The sequence below is a fragment of the Papaver somniferum genome, chromosome 8 (assembly GCF_003573695.1).
Source record: "Papaver somniferum cultivar HN1 chromosome 8, ASM357369v1, whole genome shotgun sequence".
NCBI classification, from domain to species: Eukaryota; Viridiplantae; Streptophyta; class Magnoliopsida; order Ranunculales; family Papaveraceae; genus Papaver; species Papaver somniferum.
This window is the reverse complement of record NC_039365.1, coordinates 142722022-142731428: the sequence shown is the minus strand read 5'-3', so window position 1 is coordinate 142731428 and position 9407 is coordinate 142722022. Positions and strand designations below refer to the sequence as shown.

The window sequence follows — 9407 nt, the reverse complement described above, 5'->3', positions numbered from 1 at the left end:
GTCTAGCTCCGCATGGTGACAACACACTCAAAGGAATTTTTCATTGCTCAAAAAGGTGTTTACAAGGAGAAAAGATATAAAACATGGCCTTTGTAACAATTATATGTATTACTGTTTCTCTAAGACTGCTGCCGCTGTGTCGCAATAACTGTAGCAAAATAAGACTGCTGCCGCTGTGTCGCAAAATTTGTAGCAAAATAAGACTGCTCAGTGTGGGTCTTATGTTCTTGGTGTTCTTCATCAGCAGCAGCAGCAGAAAAATGGCAGCTCTGCAACTCGTGATTTCTTCATTCTGTAGCCTCCAAAACTTCCCCAAACTCTCCACCCCCTTCTCTGACTCTCGAGAATCCTTTTTATACCCAACAACCTCATAAAATCTTGCTCAATCACTCCAAATATTCTCCCATTACTCGGCAATAAACGATATATTTTTCTTTCCTTTTTTTATCTCGATCACGTATATGCAGCTGTCAATTACGTGAAAACTATCCCTGTTTATCTTTGTCACGCTCCAACAAGTCGTTCAAGTCATTACACATCATCAGAACACGTACAAATTCTTCCAGAACCCGTGGATATCTTCTCCCTGTACGTGTTTTCCCTGTTTGCAACTCGTGGATTGCCTAGACGATTCTAGCTAATTATGATCGAACCAAAAGCCCACAACGTGTTTGCTAGGCCATATCACAACTTCCTACCAAAAATCAGCCATTGAATCTTCCTAGAACACGTTCAAAACTTCGATCAAAAATCTGCCAGTGAAGAAGGAAATTTTCCCGCCAAAAATGAAATTTGAATTTTAGAAGAAGGACACCCGTTATGCAGTGGTCGCCCCTTATCCGTTGCTGGAGTCCGAATAACACATTCCCATGGGGTGCCTTTAGTAATTTTTCTGGGGTTTTTCCAACTTTTTTCTGGGGTGCCTTTAGTACTTTTCTGGGATGCCTTTAGTACTTTATCCTGGGGTGTAAAACACCACTTTTCGAGCCAATTTCGCCGCAAGAGCTTATTTCTCTATAAATACCTACAAAGACATAAAATAACAAAATAAATACAAAATCGAGCACTAACAATACGTACAATTGAGACATATTAGACACATAAATGTGTCTATCAACCACTCACAAGGAAAGTTGTTTTTAACACTAGCAAGCGAACTTACTATATGTCTGCTTTTTACCCTAAGCTTTCTTTTCATGCTTGCAAGAAGTGCTTTGTGTTCTATCATAATGAGGCAAAGTGCAAGGAAATTCAGTCAAGGATTTTTGTCAGAGCTATGCCAGAACCCCCTCCTCGTTCTACTCATGTTGCTGTCACTAATGTGAAGTCGCACTCTGAAGTTGGTGAAGGCTCAAAGTCAAAAGTCTTTGCAAGTGATCCCTTAATCCGAGACCACTCTAGGCCTTCTGCCTTCTCGGTCAGTCTTCAACCATTGGGTAGCATTGGTAACAGAAGCTCATCCTTCTCTCCTCTTGTTTTTTCATCTGCTTTTCCTGCTGTGTCAGCCTTAACTATTAGAGAGCCGTTGAATCCACATAATCCACCAAATACTCCCCAAACTTCTCCGTGCTTTGTGTCGCCATTCGATAATTTTAGTTTGAGAGATACTGGTAATGAGCATGACCGAAAAGGTAAAAGACCAAGAACTGTTTTTGAATCTGTCTATTTGGAGGCTAGCTCTTTTTCATCATCCTCTACTATGATGCCAACTCCTCGTTGGCCACCTCTTTCATCTGCTCCACCGTTTTCTCCTCCTGTTGCTTCTACTTTCAATGTTGGAAGCTTAGGCTCTAATTCCAGTTTGAGTTCTGTGGTTAGTAATGTTTGTTGGGCTACTTCATGCTCTACTTTCTTTCAGACTGTTTTTTCGTCATCAAGTTATGCTTGTAGTTCAGTTTCAGATATGAACTTTTTCACTGAAGGAATTATGCCAAACAGATTTGATCATGAACTTTTGAGTGTACCTTCTCAAAATAAATAATTCAAGGATAATATTATTCTTGAACCAATGCCTTTAGCCTCTCTTCCACCGGAACCGGTTATTACTGATGAGGAGTTTGAAAGAGATGTTGATCTCATGATGATGGATGATGACTCTATGCTAAGGATACCTCCATGGCTCATGACCCTGTAAGTTCATTATCTGTCTCTTGTTTTTACATTTTTGCTCTGTGTTTTCCATCTTTTCTCTGTCGTCTTTACTTGTTTTTCTTCTGCTCCTAAAGTTTATAGTTTTCTCTTAGCATCATGAAATTTTTAAGTTGGAATATAAATGGGTGTTGTTCAGATAAAAAATGGAGGCATTTATTTTGTCTCTTTAGGAAATATAAGCTAGATGGTATATGTTTACTGGAAACAATGGTTAATGAGGACACTGTTAGGAAATACACCCATCATTTACCTTATGATACTTGGATTATTATTCCTTCTGTTGGAAAATCTGGAGGGATGGCTTTTGGTTACTTTGAAAAATCCACAATAGAGATTCTAGGTTACTCCCTGAACATGATCCATATACTGTGTGATGTTTCGCCTACAATCAAGAACTGTGTTGTCTCCTTTGTTTATGGTTTTTTGAATGCTTCTGGTATGAGAAACCAATGGAATTTCCTTAGTGACATGAATGATAATAATAACAATCCTTGGCTGCTGTTAGGTGAATTTAATTTTATTCTACATGATTCTGATAAGCAAGGTGGTAACTCTAATAGTTCATTCCCTCCTAACTTTGTCAAAGATAAGCTGCCGGATATGAATATGCATGAAGTTGTCTCTTTTGGTAATCCCTATACTTGGTGCAACAGAAGATTTAAGAATCCTAATGAGTTAATTTTTGAAAAATTCGATAGGACTTTCATGAATGATAGATGGGTCTCTGTTCTTCCCCAAACACGTGCCACTAACTTAGGAAGATTATTTTCTGATCATTGTCCTGTTTTGGTTAAATGTTTTCATTGGGTTAGAAATTTAAATATTCCATATAAATTCTTCAAATGTTGGCAAATTAATCCAGAATTTAAAGAAGTTTTGAATGATTCGTGGTCTAAAAGGGTTGTTGGTTCTCCTACCTTTGTTGTTGTGAATAAACTCAAGCATGTAAAATTTGATCTGAGCAAATGGAATGTCAATTCCTTTGGGCATATTAAGACTACTATAGGTAGGCTCAACTCTGAGTTAGAAAAACTTCAAGCTCTTCCTTACTCCCCTCAGATTGGTCAGTATATTTTGAATTACTCTAAGCAATTAGATTATTGGTACAAAATTGAGCATTGCTTCTATAAACAAAAATCTAGGATAAACTACTTCACTCAGTATGATAAAAATACTCATTTCTTCACAATACTGTGAACTTAGGAATATGTACAACACAATTCACACAATTAGAGATGATCAAGGTAACTGGCTAGAAGACAAAGATCAAGTTACTCATTTGCTCTCTATGCATTTCAAAAAGATTTTTACTTCTTCTAGTCCTGGTAATAATGTCATTGAAGCTGCCCTTAGATTTGTTACCCCCATTATCAGTGATGAGGTAAATTCCTCATTGATTGCCATACCCAGCACTCAGAAGATTAGAGATACGGTTAACAGTCTTGCTTCCTGGAGTTCATCGGGTCCTGATGGTTTTCAGGCAGGTTTCTTTCAGGACAACTGGGATATTGTACAAGCCGAGGTGATTTCGCATGTTCAGAGTTTTTTCAAAAACAAATTCCTTCTAAAACAGATTAACTTCTCTTTCATATCCTTAATACCCAAAATTAAAAATTCTTCTGCTCCCCATGACTTCAGGCCTATTAGCTTATCAAATTATGTTTATAAAATTATTTCTATAATCTTAACTAACCGTTTAAAACCTCTTATGGATAGTTTGATTTCGCCTTTTCAGTTTGCCTTTGTTGCCAATCGTCAAATTCATGATAATGTTGTTATTACTCAAGAAATTATGTATTCCTTTAAAAGGAAAAAAGAAAAGTTTCAAGAATGGTTATCTTGCCATTGAGCTTGATCTTTCTAAATCTTTCGATAGGTTGGAGTGGTCTTTCATTCTTGCTGTTTTTAAAAAACTGGGGTTCTCCGATGAATGGTGTCATATGATATCACAGTGTATAAGTACTGTTTCATATTCTGTATTAGTGAATGGATCTCCCAGTGAACCCTTTTACCATTCTCGTGGTATTAGGCAAGGGGAATGTCTTTCGCCTTACATTTTTATACTTTGTATGGAAGTTTTGTCTCAATTGTTGGTTAAAGCGGAGGATGAAAAGTTGATACAAGGATTCAGGTTTAAAAAGAACAGCCCTTCTATTTCTCATCTTTTTTTTGCTGGCGATTGTATGTTGTTTTACAAGGCTTCTGTCTCTTATGCTAAGAACCTCCTCAAGATTATTGACACTTTTGCTCAGGCTTCACGTCAGGCAATCAATTTTGAGAAGTCTGGGTTTATAACTAGTAAGAAAATGTATCATATGCTAAAATTTTGGCTAAAATTCTTAAGATGAAATTCCTTAGTAATTCTGAAAAGTATCTAGGGACTCCCCTTTTTGTTGGAAAAAATAAAACCAACTCTTTCAATTTTCTTATTGAAAACCTCTATTCTAGATTAAGTAACACAAAAAAGACTAATCTCAATGTGGCTGGGAGAACTGTTGTTACTAAGCATGTGTTGTCTAGTTTAGCAGTTTATCATATGGCTTGTTTCCCTCTACCGAAAACTATTACTTCTAAAACTGATTCCGTTCAGAAAACTTTCGGTAGTCTAAAAAAAATCCTAGAAGAGCAGCATATTTTCGTTCCTAGGGTGATATAGGTAGGTCCAAATTAAATGGTGGTTTAGGTATTAGAAACACTTATGCCATGAATCGAATGTTTATCAGTAAGCTTGGTTGGGGAATTCTGAAAAACCCTTATCTCTTAATTTCTCGTTTTATGAAAGATAAGTATTTTCCTAATCAGAACTTGTTAGAGATTGACAAAGCGGCTAGTTCCTCTTCTTGGATTTGGAAAGGTATTGTAAATGGAGTTCAATTTATTAAATCTAATTCAGTCATAAAAGTTAATGATAGAGTTTATTCTCGTATTTGGTTTTCTAACTGGATTCCTGGAAAACTTTATCCTCCAGTGCCCAGACAATCTTCGCATAATGCTTATGTTTTTGTTAATGAGCTTTTTGATATACAAAATAGTTGCTGGAATGATAGTTTGCTTTCGTCATTGTTCACAGCTGAGGATGTTATTAGGATTAAGACTATTAGATTTAATCTTCTTCAGAATGACTCCTTAATGTGGCACATACTAGTAATGGAAAGTTTACAATAAAGTCTGCCTATAGAGTTTATACCAATGAGTTTTCGCCTTCAGATGACTCGAGTTTCTGGAAGAAAGTATGGTCTATTGACTGTTTACCCAAAATTAAGTTTTTTTTGTGAAAAATCTTTGCGTACATGCTTCCAGTTAATTATATGCTTAGGTTTTATAACCCTGAAGTAGATGATCTTTATCCTCTTTGTCAGAGATATGAAGAAACTGTTATGCATCTTTTTATAGAGTGTGAAGTGGTTAAACATATATGGTTTGGTCTCTTCTTACATCACTTGGTCAGCTTGGATCTTGATTGGATTGATGATTATTTTCTGTTTTGGCATGATTCTGATTTAGGTGCTTCCCCTTTTTCTGTTACTTGGCCTAGCATTGGTGGTATTGTCTTATGGTGTATTTGGAATATCAAATGTGAAGTGATATTCAAGGATGCCCTCCTTAGATTTGAATAAGATTATTTTGGACATAAAGAGAATGATTAATACTTACATCTCTCCAAATTCTATTTCTTTTGCTCCTCCTGGTGTGGTTAACAGGATCCCTAGTACTGATGTGGATCATTTTATGTTTATTGATGGCTCTTTTAAAGATTATAATATGGGTTTGGGTGTTATATGGTGTGACATTGCAGGAAATGTAAGAAGATGTCGATCGGACTATGGTTTGATGTCAGATGCAATAGGTGCTGAAGTTGCTGCTCTAATTTTGGCCATCTCTTGGGCAGAGTAGATGCATATTTCCAGAGTCATCTTTGTTAGTGACTGGAGAAGTTCAGTAATGGTGCTGAATCTTGTGCACTTCAGTAATGGTGCTGAAGCTTGTGCAGTTCAGTAATGGTGCCAACACAAATATTGCTTGTAGAAGTAGTGACCTTGTTGAGCATTGTCGGAGTTTAATTTCTAGTTCTAGGTCTTTTAAGATTTTGTATGTAAAGCGTGTGAACAATCAGCTAGCATACCGTATTGCATGTCGGCTAGGAAATTTGGTCTTAATGGCCTTTGGATCTCTTTTCCCTCTTTTTTGAACTCTCTTATTAGGAAGGGGAACCTAAAAGACATCTGTAATACTCTGCTTGCTTAATAAATTGGTGTGTTTTTTAGCAAAAAAAATTTTGTTCTTTTTTTAGTGGTCATTGTAGTTGAATGTGTGTTGAGGAAGCTTATAGTGGTATATAACATTTAATTTTAGTTTTTTTATTTATTTGTGTAATCAAGTAACAAGAACTAACAAGATTTCTAAATTACAATTATCAGGAAAGAACTGGATTACTAACTAGTTTAACCACGTAGGTTTTGCAGATGAAAAATTCCAGGTAAAGCTTAGATTCTTAATTTTAGCTATGTGGCATCATGGAAATAGTGACACACGACTTATTTTGAAAAATTGAGAGCTAGCTTAGCTAAATGCATGGTTTTTCTTATATACTATAAAAAATCATAACTAACTGGGAAATTCCATTTTAGATGGAATATACAACGCATACCAATAGTTTTAATGATCTGGATACCACCTCGTCAAAAACATTAAAAATAATTTTGATGCAACCTATCAAAATCCATATGACTTGGACAAATACGATGTAATTTTGCACGGGCTTTTAGTGGAGCAAAAATCCATTTCAGCCTCGACTATAGATGAAAAACGAGTAAAGGCCAAGGCAACGCTGGAGGCAGTTGGTTGGGCAATCTCAAAGGGAATCGAGTATCTTCATCATGAAGGAAAGTCTCTCAATGGCTCAAACAACAATATAACTTGAACTACTTGCATCAACATTCAAGAATGCTTATTCAAGTTAAAACAATAGAAGTATTCATTTGTTAAGAGAATAACAAATTTTGTTGCTAATACTCTTGCAATGCATGCTAAGACTAGTTTATTTTTCGGTAGTTTAAAATTGTCTGGATTCATCCAGTAATACAATCTTATTAAAACTAATTCTGACAAAGATATCTGGAAAGAAAGATGCAATCGAGCCTTTCAAGGAAAGCAAAGATCACCTCTACATTTATCAATATATGTTCAGAGACGTTTACAATTTTAGTACAACAACATAATCAAACTCATGAAGAACTTTACCTTTAAGAAGACAAATATTGTAGAAACCTGGAAATTTCCTGATAAAAATCATTATAAGATAAATGTGGATGCAGCTTGGATAGCCAAAGATATACATCTGCTTTTTCTCTAATTTTAAGAGATGATGCAAGTGAATTTAAAATTGGAAGAGCATGACCATTCTCAGCAGCTGAACCAGAAGAAGCAGAGGAAGCAGGACTTTTGCAAGCAGCAACATGGGCTAGGAAGAAGAACATCACTAACTTCAGCATTGAAGGAGATTGCAAAAACCTGTTTGACTACCTGAATGGAAAGTCCTCTTCTATTTCATGACAGAGTCGAGCAATTTTGAAAGAGGATATTAGGATTGCTAAATCCAACCTTAATTTTCTCGGATTATTCTTTATTCTTAGAACTGCTAATAAGGTAGCAAATACTTTAGCCAAAGAGTCAAAATATTTTGATTGTACTTTCAACTAGGATACTAATTCCCTCACTGGTATTGCCTTAAATATCCGAGTAGACAAATCTAATGCTAGGGAAGAGCTTACAACTCCCACATTAGATGGCTCTACTACTATAATTGTACCCAGGTTTCTAACACCTCAAGTTAGTCCGTTTGATGAATCACCAATTTATTAAAAAAAAAAGAAAAAAAAACTCTTAGAGCATCTCCAATACAAGGGGTGTATGCCATAAAATAACATGATACCTAGGATTTAAGACATTTTTTTACCAAAATTTAATCTACAATGCAAAGGTTAAGGTCATGTGAAGGTCATAAAGAAAGATGACATGGCTAAGTGGGGGTAAAGGAGAAAGCCTATATTAGACTTTCTTCATGACCTTGGGTCTTATAAATCATTCTTTGATGTCTTCTGCTCAATACCAATAATTCACTCCAGCACAATCAAGAATCAAAATGATATTTTCGTCACATACAATGTCGTATAAACATCTACAAACGAATACTCCATAACGACATATCTTTCAACATCGATAAATACTTCATAGACCCAAAATGATGCATTACTTGTAACACAATGGTTTACCATCCACCCCAAGAGGTGGGATGAATTTCTCTTTCCTTGAGAACTTATCGCTAAAACTCATAGTCTTGACCTCCGTTTAGAGGAGTCACGTTACTTATCCTACAAGTATAAGGTTTCGTTAAGTTGGTTATTAAGTTCTTATACTTTAGGAATAAGTAAACATATAAAATTTACGACAAATCCTTAACCGACCAAGTTTGGGTTGTCCCAAACCCAAACTCACCGAGCATAACATGTTTGAATTATTCAAACTTGAATACCGACTTAACCTAAAATTCTCTATTTGGGATCATGCATTTATGCATGAGACGATCAACATGTTATCTCTCTATCTTCTGAAAATCGATTGCACCAAATACTCTTTACGTATCCTTGTTGCAAGGAATTAAACCAGACGTAGTTCACCCAAATATTCCGTAAAACCTCCACCAGAAGAGAATAAACCAAACTTAACTTCACGAATTCAAGATTAACAATCCAACATGTCGGTAATTGTATAAATCTACCCCAGTGATTTTTTTTTAAAGATTATCATCATACGATCACCCGTTATGCAAAATCTTTGGATACACCTTTAATCTTTCATGTTCACAACTCCATATTGATCAACATCATTCCAGGCGTACAACATGCCAACTCAATTACACCATATATGATCCTTATGTGTATGCTACCATCGAACTTAGTTCCAATAATTATGCATCTTTAATCCTTGCCCGCCCCTTCAAGCTTACTTCATTTATGAGCCTAGATCCATCTTGTCCTACCTTGCTACACCTGAGTTAATGTTACGCTCCACTTAAGCTACTAACTCCAACTTACGCATCATACCTATGAGGGATGACATCCATAACTACTCGCACAATAAATGAAACTGCCTCAATAACCTCCAAGTGTCTGCATAAATGTTCCCTTAGCAAAATCATAATCTTCATCTCTATACTCCAGCAAAGTCAATTACTTCTTCAAAGAACTGACCACACA

At 35.8% G+C, this 9407-nt stretch overlaps 1 protein-coding gene across 1 annotated transcript; it reads left to right on the top strand.

Moving 5' to 3' along the window:
- The first annotated feature begins 2008 nt into the window (after window positions 1-2008).
- LOC113306121 lies at window positions 2009-6045 on the top strand. The gene is made up of 6 exons (XM_026555098.1): window positions 2009-2130; window positions 2322-3254; window positions 3355-3673; window positions 3887-3945; window positions 4028-4459; window positions 5853-6045. The coding sequence occupies exons 1-6, from the start codon at window positions 2009-2011 to the stop codon at window positions 6043-6045; spliced, it is 2058 nt and encodes a 685-aa protein (XP_026410883.1).
- The last annotated feature ends 3362 nt before the right edge of the window (window positions 6046-9407 follow it).

What these genes read in the sequence shown, in the direction of transcription:
- LOC113306121 (XM_026555098.1), top strand. Translation starts at nt 2,009, where the DNA reads ATGCCTTTAGCCTCTCTTCCACCGGAACCGGTTATTACTGATGAGGAG. An exon ending in CCTCCATGGCTCATGACCCT is followed by an intron (nt 2,131 to 2,321) that starts GTAAGTTCATTA and finishes TTGTCTCTTTAG; the next exon opens with GAAATATAAGCTAGATGGTA. An exon ending in GTTATTACTCAAGAAATTAT is followed by an intron (nt 3,946 to 4,027) that starts GTATTCCTTTAA and finishes ATCTTTCGATAG; the next exon opens with GTTGGAGTGGTCTTTCATTC.